General features: G+C 35.8%; 1 protein-coding gene across 1 annotated transcript in view; it reads right to left on the reverse strand.

The window, feature by feature from the left end:
* Positions 1–11,051: 11,051 nt before the first annotated feature.
* Positions 11,052–16,490, reverse strand: part of LOC129242859 (protein SCAI-like) — a 52,659-nt gene continuing 47,220 nt past the window's right edge. Inside the window, exons 6-10 of the mRNA XM_054879744.1 lie at positions 16,098–16,241; positions 15,484–15,797; positions 11,788–12,042; positions 11,520–11,723; positions 11,052–11,440 (exon numbers count right to left, since the gene is read on the reverse strand). Coding sequence (XP_054735719.1) covers positions 11,196–11,440; positions 11,520–11,723; positions 11,788–12,042; positions 15,484–15,797; positions 16,098–16,241 — 1,162 coding nt within the window. The 3' untranslated portion in view covers positions 11,052–11,195. The remainder of the gene's footprint in view (positions 11,441–11,519; positions 11,724–11,787; positions 12,043–15,483; positions 15,798–16,097; positions 16,242–16,490) is intronic.

Here is a 16,490-nt window from a genome sequence, read left to right on the forward strand (position 1 = left end):
TTAGTATTCAATTCAATTCAAATTTGCGTATTTGATGCATACTCAGTAAATTGTGCCTACAACCATTGCTTTGATGCTAAAATTCCTTTTCTGTTATGAAAACTTTGTGATCTTTATGCAGCTTTGCTTTTTTTCAGAGCTTCCCATCTGCGCAGCCAATAACTCCGAATATTTCAACGGTTTGGAAAAAACGCGGTTTTAATTTCGTTATTTCGAACTATTTTTCTACAATAATTTGCATGCGTGCAACCACACTACGCCCAATTGCAATATAACTATCTTTTCCCTTAGCCTTTTGAAGGCCACCTTGCGCCAAAAACCTCTGTGATTGGATGTTTCCAATGGGAAGCAACAACCTCTAACAATATGTTAAATGCACTTTTAATAGATTGGAATGGTCGCGTAGGATCTTTTTGTTAAGGGGTAACACCACTGTAGAAATTTCAAAAAATTGATTTTTTTTTTACAAGCTTAAAAAATTCTTTCAACCTTTTAAAATACAGAACAAAAAGTTTTATACGTTACCGAAGTCCATTTCATAAATATTTTAAGCTTTTAACCAAGCGCTAGTGACTGCTACCTAACGACTTCTCCAAATTTCCAAACTTTAAACGCGTTTTTCTCAAAACACGTTTTCTGAAATTGGCACGCAGCATAACTCAAACAATTTTAAATATTTTTAATCAGGTTTTTCACTACGTCTGTCTAATAACCTTCTTAAGAGAAGAGCGTAGGGGATTTTCGATAGATTAATTTAAACGATTATTATAATTATTTAAGTGCCGTTTTTTTAGTCCAAAATAGAGTTTTTTCCTTCAAATGCTTGCCAATTCCAAGCAAGCTTGCCAAGAAAAAAAATGTTTCTTTGTTCCTGATTAAAATTTGCACCCTCTGTGCTGCGTGCCGCGGAGCTCCTTCAAGAGAAACCACATTACAAAAATGTCTCCTATGCCGCCATTTTGTAAAATTTTTCGATCAAACTTTGTAGTTTTGTATTTTAGTATATAAGTAATAACTTCCCAAATCAAAGTGATTGTTTTCCCTTTCCTTCTATACAAAAAAATTCTTTAAAAATCGTGTTTATTTTACGCGTGTACAGTGGTGTTACCCCTTAAAAACCTCTTTTGCGAGTATTTAATTTTCTATTAAAATTATTAAAATAACCGCAAAGTCAATAACCGTTAATGCACTTATTTTACAACGATTTGTTTGCTGTTTGGCAAAGGGTAAGTTTTTATTCGATACAACTTGTATTTTTGAGTTATTTAATATTTTATTAGTTTTGAGGCTTAGAAATGCAATAGATGCGATCATAAACAATTCTCAATCAATAGGATTTACCTCACAAGCTCAACGATAAAAGCAAGAAAGTCGCCTTTAAATTACTCCCAACCCGCTATCGAGCAACTTGCAGTCGTAAACAACGCTTTTTGTACCGAATCGTCACTAGAGATGAGAAATGGTGCCTATACATCAATACGAAGCAAAGAGAGGAGTGGGTGGATCCTGGACATACGCCAAAGACGAGAGTCTAGGCGGATCTTCATCCAAAGAAGATTATGACATGTGTTTAATGGGACTGGGAGGCATGGTGCACTGGGGAATGCTCGTAAAGAATACCACGGTCAACAAGGAGCTCTACATTGTCCAGCTTCACGACGTGAATGAGGCTATTCGACGGAAAATACCTAATCGACATGGTTAAACCATACTCCTTCTCGACCATACTATGCCCCATGTTGCACAAGTCGTCAAAGCCGCACTCCAAGAGCTCGAATGCAAGGTCCTTCAGCATCCGGCGTATTCTCCGGCCCTTTCACCGACCGATTACCATTTTTCCGCTCCCTGTCAAACCATATGAAGGTTCGATAACAAAGAGGTCCTTAAAAACTGGCTCTACAACTTCTTTGACAGCAGACCAGACGATTTTTGGCGGAATGGCATCAACAAATTGGTCGAGAGATGAGAACGGCGAATATATACATTATTCATTAGCTTATTGATATAATTATTGTTTTTTGTCTAAATAAAAGTCTTCGGTAAAACGCTATGAACCTATTCCCCAATCTAATAATTCATTTTTAGGGTGAATGAAAAAGGGGTTCAGAAATTAAAAAATAATTCGTTTTTCAGAACACTAAACCTTCAATCACTCGTATTTATATTAATTAAAAAAAAGCTTTCTCTCGAATTTCAGAATCTGCCGGCGGCCTACCTACTGAAAATGGAACGCTACCTGATGCTTGTAGATGGCGTACGGCATCCGGCTGCAAAATTATCAAGTAATAACTCTATTACCAGGAAGCAATATAAAAAGAAAATTAGATCATCTAAATTGGATTCTTATAGAACCTTCTGCAGTGAACTGGAGGAATGGAAGAGTTCAGCGAGGTTATGCAAAGCCCTCCAAAGAGACCGGACGGCTAGGCTAGACTCACTGCTCAAACCAGATGGTACTTATACGGACTCAAAATCAGAAGTGTACGATGTTCTCTTTTCAACACATTTCCCTGGCTCGAGGAATGTTGTTGGTCAAAGCTCTATCGCTCAATCTGATCATGTCAATATAATTACCAGCAGACGTTGATTGGTTTATTGCATCCAGGATAGTTAACGAGGAAACGATACGGTTCGCCTTCTCGTCATTCGATAACTTTAAGTCCTCAGGACCCGATGGCATTTACCCAGTCAGGCTCAAGCGAGGCGGAGAACAACTAATAAAGGCTTTGAAAAGAATCTTTACGGCAAGCCTTGCGAACGCTTATGTTCCACAATTGTGGCGTTTGGTGAAAGTTGTATTTGTCCCAAAGCCAGGCAAGGACAACTACGCTTTACCAAAAAGTTTCAGACCTATAAGCCTGACATCGTTTATGCTTAAGGGTCTGGAAAGTATGGTGGAGAAGCACATTAGGACGAGAGTTCTAAGTCGAAACCCTCTCAACGTCAGACAACATGCTTATCAAAGTGGGAAATCTTGCGAATTGGCTCTGCACGAGTGCGTTAGCATAATCGAAAAAGGGCTGGAAACAAGAGAGTACACTCTTGGTGTATTTGTGGACATTGAAGGAGCTTGTGAAGGAGCTGTGCTCTTCTAGCAGAAGTCATGGAGTGGAAGAAATCATTATCAGATGGATCCACTCTATGCTATCCAAAAGACTGTTTACCATGGATAGAGAAAGCGATGAAGGAGTCAGGGTTGAGGTGAAGAAAGGTTGCCCACAAGGCGGTGTACTCTCTCCCCTACTTTGGCGCTTCGTGGTGGATTCTCTTCTTACGACGATGTGTGAGTACTAATCTCAGGGCGATCACTTGAAGTTATATGCAGTAAAATGCAGGTAGCTATTGGTGCGAATTGCATGGTCTTTCGGTGAATCCTACAAAAAGTACCTTAGTGATTTTCACTAGGAAACGCAATATAGAAGGCCTGTTACTACCCACATTAAAAGGGGTAACACTGCAACTATCTTCTGAGGTTAAATATTTAGGAGTAGTCCTAGATAGTAAACTTACCTGGAAGAAGCACGTCGAGCAGAAGGTCTCTCGAACACTAAAAGTCTTCTGGCAGTGTAAGAGAACCTTTGGCAAGACATGGGGCGATAGGACATTGGCTGTACATCACCCTGATTATACCCATTATTACATACGCCTCTGTAGTATGGTGGAAAGCCACAATGGTTAATTCCAGAGTAAAACCCCTAAACAAGCTACAGGGAAGTGTGTGCTTGGGTATCACAGGTGCCATGAGTACGACATCTGGTGATGCCCCTAATGCCATTCTGAACTTGCAACCTCTATATCTTCAAATTCGAAAGAAAGCAATGGGGAAATGAAGTAAGCACTGGCCACAATCAGATAGACCACCAGTTGTCAGAGCGGTGCACACTGTTCTCGATGCCGGTGGACAATCGGGTGGCTGTCGTACACCGACGGATCCAAAATCAGTGATGGAAGCGGATCTTGCTGGTACTTAGACACTAAGACACTAAGTATTCCTATGCCACTGGACAGATGGCCACGATATTCCTTACGGAAGTCTATGCCATCTTGAATGTGTGGTACTGACTAATTGAGAAAAAGTGGCGGGGCAACAGTATTGGAATTTGTAGTGACAGTCAAGCTGCACTGAAAGGCCTTGCTAACCCACGCTGCTCTTCGAAGTTACTCGGTGAATGTAAGACAAAACTGAACATTGTTGCAAAACACAACAAAGTTAGTCTTATTTGGGTGCCTGGACATTGTGGTATTACAGGGAACGAGTTAGCTAATAAATTAGCAAATCAAGGCTCTGCAAGTACGCCACTAGGCCCTGACCCCTTTCTAGGTGTCAATTCCGCATCAATTTAACTATGGATGGACGACTACATGAGGTCTACCCACAGAGGAGGTTGGTCTGAGTTGACCTCGTGCAGAGTTGCCAAGTGCTTTATGAAAGAACCAAATAGGAAAACAGCGACCTTTCTCCTAAAACTCAGCCGGAAGGGCCTGAGAGTACTGGTGGATGTAATCACAGGGCTCAACGTCTGTGGTCAGCATATGGCTACCATGGGGGTCGTGGTCAGCCCGATATGCCTATCCTGTCTTGAAGATGACGACACTGCAGAGCATTTTCTCTGTAGCGGTCCATTTTCCAGAATCAGACTTAGGATATTGGGTTGCGATACACTGAGTATGGACAAAGTTCATACTCTTCCTCTTCCGGATCTCTTAAAGTTCATCAATGAATCCAAGAGATTTGTGGAAGAGTGACCTCAAACTAATTTATCCGTTTTTACCATCCACCTTTTATCTTTCCTATCACAATTCCTTCTACTGATATCTATCCGGGTGTAGTACAATGGTCTACTGACTGAGTGCTTGGACTTGTCCGACCCCCCACAAATCTAATCTAATCTAATCTATTACCAGATCCCAGTCCTAAACTCTAGAACTGGATTTGACGAGCCATTAATGAAGTTAAGTGAATGTCTAAATAACAATAAAAACATCAGAACATTTCAAATAAATACTACGTTTTTGTATCAATCTTTAAAATAGGCGGCATTAATGGCACACCGTGCGTTTATCTCAGCGAAATCGGATCCGTTATTTACTTGTTATATTGTCCGAAAACATTCCAACACTTCAACACTTAAGATATTTCAACGTGGTACCCTTCGTTAGTGCGAGAGGAAAGAGAAAGCCTCTCTGTTTGATGAGTTCCATGTCGAAAATTTAACTTTGGTAACATTGCTGCTTCTTAACAACCAATCGGAAAAAAATATTAAGCAAACGAAGGTGGATCTTTCTCTGTAATCTTGTGAAAAAAAATAAAATATGTCAATGAAGATCTATAAAATTGTGAGTATTATTATTATTTTTTTTGATTTCTGAATGCGAATAATTTTCACATTGACTTGAGTTATTTCTTCTAAATTTTGTAGTTAATTAGGAAGTTTTCGAAATTTTTTTTTCTAAAGCAAAGATTTTAATGAATAAACTATTTGGAATAATTTAAATATTTTATGAAATTCTCCCCTCAGTCGCATTGTGGAAAATTTGCATTTACAAAAAAAAGCATTGGAAGATGTTTGTGATTAAATGAATGCAGATACACAGTTTTCAAATAAATTCTCCCCCACAGTTCTCGATTTTTGGTAGGAAATATAGTACATAGTTTTGCAAATTTTTCGAATTTTTGCTATCGTTTGTTTGTTTTTGCAATATTATAGTGGATTTCAATGCATATTATAATTATTTGTTATATTTAATTTTTTTATATTTCATATGCTCTTTTGTAATATAAAGTTCGTTCATCTATTCCAATTTGCTGCTCATTTGCCTATTTAACGCTATTGATTTGCTTCTTCCACTTATTTTTGTATATATGTATCATAATCCATAAGTATAAATGTATTATTTAGATATATTTATAAGTATGTGTGTATGTATCGCAATTTAAATTTATAGTTATTTTCATTTTTTTAATTTACTTATTTGGTTTCATTGCATCGTATAAAATCTTTCCCGCAAAAATATATTATAAAATGAGTATATTTTTTTATGTATGTATGTTATTTATCATCTCATCAACGTATCTATAGCATTATATATAAGTATTATACATAAATCTTGCTGTGTGGTCGGTCACTCACACAAATCTACCGCGTTTTTATAGTAAAAATACAGTTTACCTCGTTTGGGGTTTTGGTTTTTTTTTTTTCTTTTTTTTCTCGATTTCATAATTCTTCATCATATTTCTTTGCTTTATATATTATATTTTAGATTTAATGCTTATTTTTTATTTGCGTATAGAAAGTGAGCTAAATTTAATTTATTTTTCTCGATTCTTTTACTTGTATTTTTTATTCTTCATACGTTTCTTTTTTGGTTTTTTTTTTTGGTTTTTTGCTTCCTCTTTATTTGTATCTGCATTTAAATACATTATTGGAAAAAGCAATTCGGTGTTCAACTGTTGTATATTGTTTGACCAGTCATGAGCATAAAGGACATTTCAGTTGCCTTTTGGGTGGCAGAAAGACTAGTTAAATAAGAGGTAGAGAACAACAGATTTACGTACTTAACTGAATAAATTGCAGCTTTTAAAGCTTCATCTTAACTATCAGCATTGGATGCTATGGGCATCCTAGTATTTAAAGCTTCTATACTCATACCGGGACGCAACAACAGGGATTGCTGTGGTTAAATGACTTCGCCATACATATGAACATATGAAATTTGGCAGCACAAAATACTAATATATACATACATATGTCTTTTGGACTAATAAGACAATGAAATAATTAAAAATAAAATTGTGATTATGAAATTAAATAAAAATCAAATTTCGAGAAGGTTCTTAGTATACATATTTGTGCTTATAAATTAAAAAAGTTATTTCAGTGAAAAATTTATTATAGAAAAGTTGCTTAATTTTAATATTAAATTGAAAAGTAATACAATTTTTGGAGTTTTACTAACAGTTTTTCAATTTAAAAACTTATATTTATGTTCAAAATAGTTTTCAATGCTCAACTTAGTTTTCAACAATAAAATAGTTTTCCGTACTTAACTTAGGCTCTCATTCATCATCACAATCAAGTTGATAAAACAACATAACAACATCAAAGCTTCTTAATCTGTGTAAGTTTGAAATTCACTGGAAATTTTTCAAAATATTTATGTTAGGTTAGACGTCAACAACCTAATAAGCTTCTTAAATCGCATAGACTGGATATAGTCATGCTGTAAATAACCGTTAAACAAGTTGCTAACGAGGATGTGGCAAAAAATTGTGCGGAAGCGCTGGTTGGATTCTGAATCAATCACCACTTTAATCAACCAATCAAGGCTAGGTTAGCTAAAGTGGCTGTCTTACGACGCACCTCGGCCAAATATGTAGGGGCCCCTTGTGTTGTCACCGAAAATGTTTATGTTTTATTCATTTATTTCGTTTTAGAGTTGATTTATTAGTTTTGTAGTTTATAAAGTTTAATGGTTTCTAGATGAGTTTTGTTTAAAAATACAGCTGGTTGTCATTGGTAAACCCTAAATCTTGCTTCTTAGACTTCTCACTAAAGAATAAGCGATAAATGACTCGCAATAAAAAAGAAAACAAATAGGTTATTTTTCGCAAAGAAACGTTTATCTGTAAACCCTGCAAATCCTGTAAATCTAACTCGTAAAAAAACGTTCTTACATTTTTTACATTCCAGACAAAAATGTTGCCCCTTAGGTCCAGCAAAAATATATATTTTAGATAGTAAACGAATAAATAAATTCTAAAACAAACAAAACCAATGAAACTATCAAATTAGCCTCGTTATATAAAAATGCCAGGCTAATAGCCCTAGAGGCTAGTTGCCTTACTACTGTAATGTAGTTATTTATAATTATATTTCATATAAATAAATAAATAAAAATCCTTATGTGCAGCTCCTGTAACCATCAGTGGTCGACGAACCTCAAATAAAAACAAAAATTAGCAGTTTGAGTTGCCTATGTTGTATTGAAAATTTTTCTGAAATTTAACAGAACTCTTAATCCAGTTAAGCTCTTAATGCAAATAGACTGTAATGTGAAGCGTTTGCTTTAGAGAACGTCATTAGAGAACAACCGGACTTTTGTTTCAGCCTCAACCACGTTCGGTCACAAAAGTGCAGCTGCGTTTCGGTTAGGCTTCGGTAAAATCTCAAAAAAAAACAGGCTTTGGAACGTTACTTAATTTTTATGTTTTCAGCGATATCAATATGATTGGCAACAATAATACATATTTAAAAATAACCGTTTTTCATTCAAAAATGAATTGGCCACTTATCTTAAGAATATCTGCTGCCTAGAAATTCTGAAATTTTTGAATGCCTGTATCAAAAGCCACATTTTCTGTAGGAAAAAGTGCTTTCAAATATATATCTGCTTATCTTTTATCGCCTATAGTTCTTGAACATTTGTTTAGTGCTGCAAGTCAGCTTTTTTTTACATTACAACGTAAAATTATTCAGCTATGAGTCTTAAATAACTACTACATGGTGTCCTATGCCCCGCTAGGATTCAAGGAAACAGTGATGACTGCATGTATGGTACACAAGTAAATTTTTTTTTTCATTATTTTTACAAACATATCATTTTGCTTATTAGCTTAAAGTAATGTAATTGAAAATTATATACCATTTTTTCCCCTTTTTATTAAGAAAAATACTGGGCTTTTAAAAATTCATTGCTTATTTATTACTTGGGCACTTGAATATGTTCGGTTCGACTTCGGCGAAAATTGATTAAAGTTCTATTCTGTTCGGTTCAGTTCAGCCTTAAAACCTGGAGTTCGGTTGTTCTCCAAACGTCATATTAAAAATTATATATACATCAAGTAAGCCCGGCTTTTTCGAGTTATTATTGCTATGTAAGTAAAAATAAAGCCATATTTTCCTGTCGTTTCCACGGGAATCGGTTCTACGTTCCAACCGGAGTTAAAGAAAATTATACTAATATATATATATATAAGCTAATATATTATGAGCAAAACTAAATCCATTATGTTTGCGTGACATTTTTGCCCAAAACTGTTTTATGGTCGATCTTTAGCTCCTGGGCGATGCTACGACTACTAACATGTCGGTCAACTTCGATTATTTCTATGATTTTATCGTCATTTTCGACATTATTGACATTTTCTTTTACATCAAAAATGCCTGAACAGAATGTAAGAAATCGAAATTACACGTAATTGGCTGTTACAGTATCAGTATCATTAAGACCATTTAAAATTTCAGCGACCTGGCTTGCATTTTTACCTTTATCAAAGAAAAATTGTAAAATTTACCGAATTTTTGTTTTGTTGACTACCATTGCTAACACCCTGTAGCTCACAACTGTTACAAAAACATTAACAACAACGTATTATTTTCTAATGAGATAAAGTAAGCAAATGCCGCCATGAATTTATTACACGGCATAATTATCCCATTGGTATATAATTTTTTTATTAAAAATTCAAAATTTTGTGTAACAAATATTTAGTATGCCTTTTGGGGGTAGTATGGTATTTTTTTTTTTTCATTTTTTTTTTTTTTAAATTATTCTATAACATCTTAAGATTATTGTGTGAAAGTTTGAAGTGCATTAGAGTAAAATTGACAAAGACACAAAGGATTAAGTATCTACCTCTCCAACCGGATTTCACGCTGCCGAAAATAGCTACCTAATCTTTAAACGCGTTTTTCTCACACTTGCCTTTTTTACGGTCGGTGTCCACTGTAGATTCATATCTACTGCACCGATTCTTTTCAAATTTGGTTTTTTTGTTTCTTTACTTTATTCACGAGGTAATGACGTCGAGTTTTTTTTTTTTTTTAATTTTGTCATATTTTAAAACAACAAAGTTTTCAAGTTTTTTTTATGAAAAATCGGTGTTTTGACTTCAAAGCGCTTTAAAAAATTAAAAAAAAAAAAAAAAAAATTCGACGTTGTTACCTGCGAAACTTTATTAGCTGATGAAATCAATTTGGTTTTTTGATTTTAGTTGATCCAGTAATGAGTTCTGAGGGACACCGCAATAAAACTTTTTTATGAGACGTCCGCGAAGATTCGCTGCCACCAACTCATTTCTTCATAAAAATCAATGAAAATTTCACACAATATTCTTTAAATATGACTTTATAATGAAGTAATTTTAAAATTTTGAATAAATCAACTGTGTCGACAAAAAAAATTTCGAAAAATATGCTTGTTTTACACCGAATTAACCATACTACCCCCTTTTGATAAACACTGAAAGTTCAAGAACTTTCATGCCAAGATTCAATCACCCACCAGTAGTCACTTCAACGATTAGTGGGCACTAATAGTAGTCCCCAAATAAAAGCTCCAGTGTGAATATTGTTACTAGTCTGTGAAAATAATAATTCTCTTTTCAAAAATCAAGAGTCTCAACTTAACATACTTCACAGGATGTACTTACATATGCATGTACATATGTATATAGTAAGAAATAATAATTTGATTAAGTCATTTAAGCACAGCAACTAGAAATTTGTATACACTTTTTGTCAAAGCGTTTACTTTTGATGACTGTCTGTCTATTTTAATATGATTATAAATATATTTCGACCTTTATATTAACTTTTTTCAGCGATATACAAATGTTTGCATATACTATGTATGTCTCTTTGAGACTTTTCGTAATTTTTTGCATCAATTGAAGCTCAGCACTATTTTCTAGCTGTATTCTATAGTAATAATATTACCGGTTTTCTTTTGCTCAGTTGTAAAATTTGTTAGCTGTAATAACCGTTAAAGTATACCTACACTTTATTATAATTAATAGCGAAAAAGAAATAAAAAATTAATCCATTTCTATTATAATAATATACAATTATGAAATTTGAATTTTTTTCTCATATTTGTTTGCATGTACCTAAGTATGTAGGTAATTATGTAAAAAAGTAGTTATAGAACCTATAAAAAGAAGAAAATAAATGTTAATATTTATATATATATTGTATAGAAAATTACAGTAATTTTATCATAATAAATACACAATAATTAAATATACTCATTTTGCTTTCAATTTTATATCCATTGCTAATAATATTACAATTACATAATTTTCCACCAGCCGCCACTCTTAATCTCTTTGCTATTGCTGTACTACTAATTACTATTTCATGTATTACAAGTAAATTTAAATAATAAATATTTTTATAAGTATTACTAAAAAATCATCAGTCGCATTCAGGTCCATCGGAGAAATGACCGCGCACATCGAGCGCCGACGCTAATTGGAATATTATATGCGACAATGATGGATGATCCAGTAACTCATTGGATGGCAGCGGTGGCTCGCATCGTGGTCTCATATGTCGTCCACGAAAGCCACGATGCAATCTCAGTACAACATCACAGAAGACGAAACGTAGAATTAGCGTACGTAAAAAGTCATCACCGAAGAATTGAACGTACGACGAGTCTATAAATGGGCAACAAAACCAAAAAAAATTATTAGTAATATTTTATAAACATACAGCTATTACTTTACTCGGTCATACCTATAAAACCTATGCCTTGTTCGATTTCATCGATGCGACAACGTGTCACAAGTCTTGATGCCTCTGTTATGAAACGATCTACATGTGATTGGCAGCGCTCCCAATGATGTATGGGCACATCACCGACATTACAAATGTAGCAGAGTGCCGTGAGCGGGGAATGCAGGAACAGGGTGAATAGCGATCCATGATGTTGCACATCAGCTGTAATGAAGAATAATGTAGATAATGATTCATAAATGAATTTACAGAGAAAAAATGTTGTTACCTTGAAATGCGGGCGGTACATCTTGTGGTGACATTAAGATGACTAATGGTTGACCAAAGTACCGGGGAATGTGTTGAAAAACAAATGAATTATCAGAATCGATGATAATGAACATTGGTCTTCGTGTAAAGGGATACAAATCGCCGGGATACAAACAATGATTCTCCTTATAGGATTTCCCTCGGCATGCGATACCACCACCTTCGACACCATCACGCTTAACGCTCGTTGCAATGCCACCCAATTCATAACCATCTGTAAATATAATTAAAAGTGTGATTGATTGAATAGCTTAACAGATTGTATTGTTTTAATTATAAATTTAGATGATATTCTTTTAATTATTAAGTGCGAAACTAAGTTCTCGCTGTTTTTTTTTTTTGATGAAAATACAACTTTATTCTGAACAAATGGTTACAAGTGAATCATTGAAAGTATTTCCCATCGCTGGCTACTACTTTTTCCCATCTTCCTGGTAGATCTCGTATACCGTCGCGGTAAAACTGTTCATCTTTTGAGACTATCCACGGATCAAGCTATTTTTTGATGTCTTCATATGAATGGAACTGCTGGTCAGCTAGACCATGTGCCATCGATCGGAGCATGTGATAATCGGACGGCGCAATATCTGGAGAATATGACGGGTGGGGTACGATTTCCCATTTCAGTGTTTCCAGGTAGGTTTAAACGGGTTTAGATCACTTTTTCATGCCTCATCGCGTATTGCGGCCGCTTCTCGCGCAGTGTTCGGCTCAACCGCAATTGAAGTCGATACCGATCCCCAGTGATGGTTTCGCTTGGTTTTAACACTTCATAATAAATAACATCAACTTGGTCGCACCAAATACACAGCATAACCTTCGCAGCGTGAATATTCGGCCGAGGCGACGACGTAGAAGCATAACCGGGCAGTCCCTATGACTTGTTTTTTTCTTTGGATTGAAATGGATTCATTATTTTTGATCACCCGTCACGATGCGACGAAGAAAACCCTTAATTTTATGGCGCTGGAGCAGTTGGTCACAGACGAAAAAACGACGTTCAACATCCCTTGGTTTTAACTCATAAGGACCCAAGTCCTCTATTTCTGAATCATTCCCAAAGCATGTAATCGCTTGGAAATGGATTGGCGGGTAACTTCTAATACTGAAGCAAGCTCTTCTTGCGTTGGACACGGATCCTCATTGAGCAATGCCTCCAATTCAGCGTCTTCAAAGGTTTTTGGCCTTCCTTCACGCGGACGGTCGTCAACATTAAAATCACCGTCTCTGAAGTGACGGAACCAATCTCGGCTCGGTTCACTTAAAGCCGCATCTCCATAAACTTTTTGTAGCTCTCGATGCACTTCAGCCGCCGTTTTTTTCGAATGAAAGAGGAATATCAACACTTCCCTCAGACGACGCTTATTTGGCACAAAATCAGACATTTTCACAAAACCAAAAGTATATGATACCAAAACAAAATTACTAATGTGTCGAAGCAGTTTGTTTACCACATGTCTAAGTTGGTTTTTGACGTTTAGGTTAGGTTAGAATCTAGCACACACTGCTGGCGGTATCTATTGACAAACAGCGGGAACTTAGTTGCGCACCTAATAATTATATATTAATTATAAAGGGCCTTTCAAAAGACGCGCCTTGATGTTGTTGTTTTAAATTAAAGCAAGAGATAAATTCTTTCAAGTTTTATTATCTTTATTCAAAATATGGCTCTTAAAAATTGCATGTGAAAAATGGTATCATTCAAGTGTCCACCATGAGCACGTCTACAGTTAAAATCCACAGTCGATTCATGAGTTGTTGAGAACGCCGAGATATTGACGTTGAAAGTTGTACAGCAACACTTTGGGCGCTAGCCGCAATGTTTTCAACAGAACATTCAGTTTTTTGTGTTTGAAAGAACCAGTTATTGAAATTTTTTCACCAACCTTTTAAAACCTGCTCTATCGTTTGAAATCGCACATATGTAGATCTGTCTACTTCACCAATGTCAAAGATGACATAAAAACAGGTACCGTCTAGCAATCTTTTATTTAATTGCTGTTAAATTTATTTCCTTCTTTGTCTAAACTGCCTTCGGAATCTACGCTCAAATCTTCATATTTTGATGTTTCATATCCATCTGAAGAAGTGTTGGCTTAAAGGAATTCATTAGTAAATAAAATTAATTTTCTCACAGAAAGGTTTTTTTTTTGGAGCATAGGCCCTCGACAAGACTTGTCTTGCGTTGGTTTCGTTAATCTATTTGATAGAGTAGGTATTTAGCCTGCCACACAGAAAGGTTATATCATCAAAAATAGAGGTAATGAAAACAATTGCGTCGAGAATAGACTACTGAAAATTTCTAGTGTTAAAAGCATTTTCGCAAAAGATTTAGCCTACATCTGCTATTTATTTTAGAGACATCGACAAATAGAGAGAGTGGATTTTTTAATACAATAATAAAAAATTAATAATAACTAAAAATTAAAAATTACCATTAATATCCAGTGCAAATCCCAAGAAACATGAAAAAGTCGATGCTTTTTTCGAATTTACAATACCAAAAATCTGTATGTTTTAATTAAAAAAAATTAGAAATGTACTGAGAAAATCAGAAAATCTGAAACCTGATCCAGAAAAGCGTTACGCTCACCACCTTATAAGCACTCAGATAAATCGTAGCCTAAGCCCTTAAGGACCATATAAGAACGCTCCTAGCAGCCTATAGCACTGTCAGCCGCACAGTGTTTCTAGAAGACTTCGAATGCTCGTCACTTTGCCTAATCTGAGGCAGTAGTCAACGAATTTTCTGAATGTATTCATCAATAACATTATGAGATAAAAATTTTAAATCGCGTTTCCCGCCACTGTTGATTAACTTCCACATCACGAAACTAACTCTATCCGCCAGCGCGTTTAATGAATATTGGGCCGGATTCAGCCTTGGAATCCATGTATCGGCGATAACAACGGGATATCTTTTTTGCATGGAATTCAGGTCCTTTGAGGCCAACTATGTGGCATCACGGCGTAAGCCCAAATCGTTAACTACAGTGTCTTAAACCGATCCATAAGCAATGCTCAAGTCCTCTGTCAGCTCCCTGATGGTCAATTCGCGGTTATTGAACAAATTTTCTTCTCTTCATCACTTTATTGATGTTTTCATTGTTTTTCGATATCCACGGTCTGCCACTACATTCGTCGTCCTCGATGGACTCACGATCTCTTCTGAAGAGGTTCATACCACTCATAAGCGGCTAGTTTCTTTAGAGTATCATTGCCGGAACGGTTTTCCAACATTTCTAAGATTTTCGCGCCATTTAATCTATTTTTAACGGAAATTCTGTTTCAAATTCAAGTCCATTTTCAAAACTGTAAAAAATCGCAACACATGCAGAGGTGGATTCCCTAAAGACACCGTAACTTTTGCAAATGTCAAGCAATGATGATGAAATTTCGGTAGGAATGTTAACCGCAGATGTGACAACCTAACAAAAAACCAGAACTCAAATCAGTTAACTTAAAGCGTCAACTGGTGGTTCTACCGGGAATTTTTTGATCAAGGTGGTATGAATGTTTGATGAGATAATTAACTCGCATCTTGCTAACACCACCCGAGTTATAAGCTGGAATTTATACGCGTCAGATAATATAAAAAATTTCTTAGAAATAATACATATATTCGCTTTTTGTGAAACTAAATACAGATACTTACAATCCTCTGGATGCTTTGTAGTCGAGAAACAACCGTCAGCTGACATATATAAGAGTAATGCGCCTCCTGGAGGCAATTCTTTAAATCCGCTAGCTAAGAACACCAGAAGTTGACTAATAGAAGGCTTGTATAGTAAATATTTGTGAGGATTGTCTCGATAATGACGGCCATTTTCTAAGTAACCCTTAGAACCTGGAACACCATATGGTGGTATGCGGCTGGCAGCCGGGCTGGCATCGTGCCCGTGCATGCCATGTGTAATGCTCATCGGATGCGTTGATTCCGTTGGCTCCCTTTCGAGTGTTTGTAACATTCTACAACCAAAAAAAACAATAAATTAATAAATATACTCCGTAGTACTCGTATGCATACATTTTTCAATAAAATTTTTCAATTTTCTATACATATCTTCCGCCTTATGCCAGAAACTTATGTGTCACACTGAACATATTCAGAAATTAAGTATAAACGTTTATTAAAAATTTACTTGTGACCTCTTGAGTACGCTGGTATAAGCCAAGGCTAATCAAGGCAACCCATTAACTCAAAATTGCAAAATTTTTTCACATTCCTGCTTCTGACATAAGGAGACGATAAAATAAATTTCAATTTACCTAAACATGTCCATTGTTAACTCGGAGAACTTCGCCTGTTCGCACGCCGAACCTACAATGAGTATCTCCTGCAGGCTCAACGTCATGTGGGGCGATCGTTCACACGGTGGCGTCGTTAGCGGCGACAACCTAGAACCGGAACCACTGAATATCAGTTGGTGAAGTCAAGCTATTCTAAAGAGACGACAGTGTGGGCCCGTGCTTTCACAGAAGAATTGAGAATGTGATGCTATAAATGGTGTGTGATGGGGTGATGGTGAGTGTGGAGGATGTGGTGAACGTACTGCAATGTGCGGCACGCAGTGAATATGAATATAGTGGTGAAGGGATTGCTGGAGTGTGATATAGAGGTGGTGGCTTGACTGATCAACTGACTGACATGTGTGTGCAAGT

Source organism: Anastrepha obliqua, chromosome 3 (genome assembly GCF_027943255.1).
Source record: "Anastrepha obliqua isolate idAnaObli1 chromosome 3, idAnaObli1_1.0, whole genome shotgun sequence".
In the NCBI taxonomy this organism is placed as follows: domain Eukaryota; kingdom Metazoa; phylum Arthropoda; class Insecta; order Diptera; family Tephritidae; genus Anastrepha; species Anastrepha obliqua.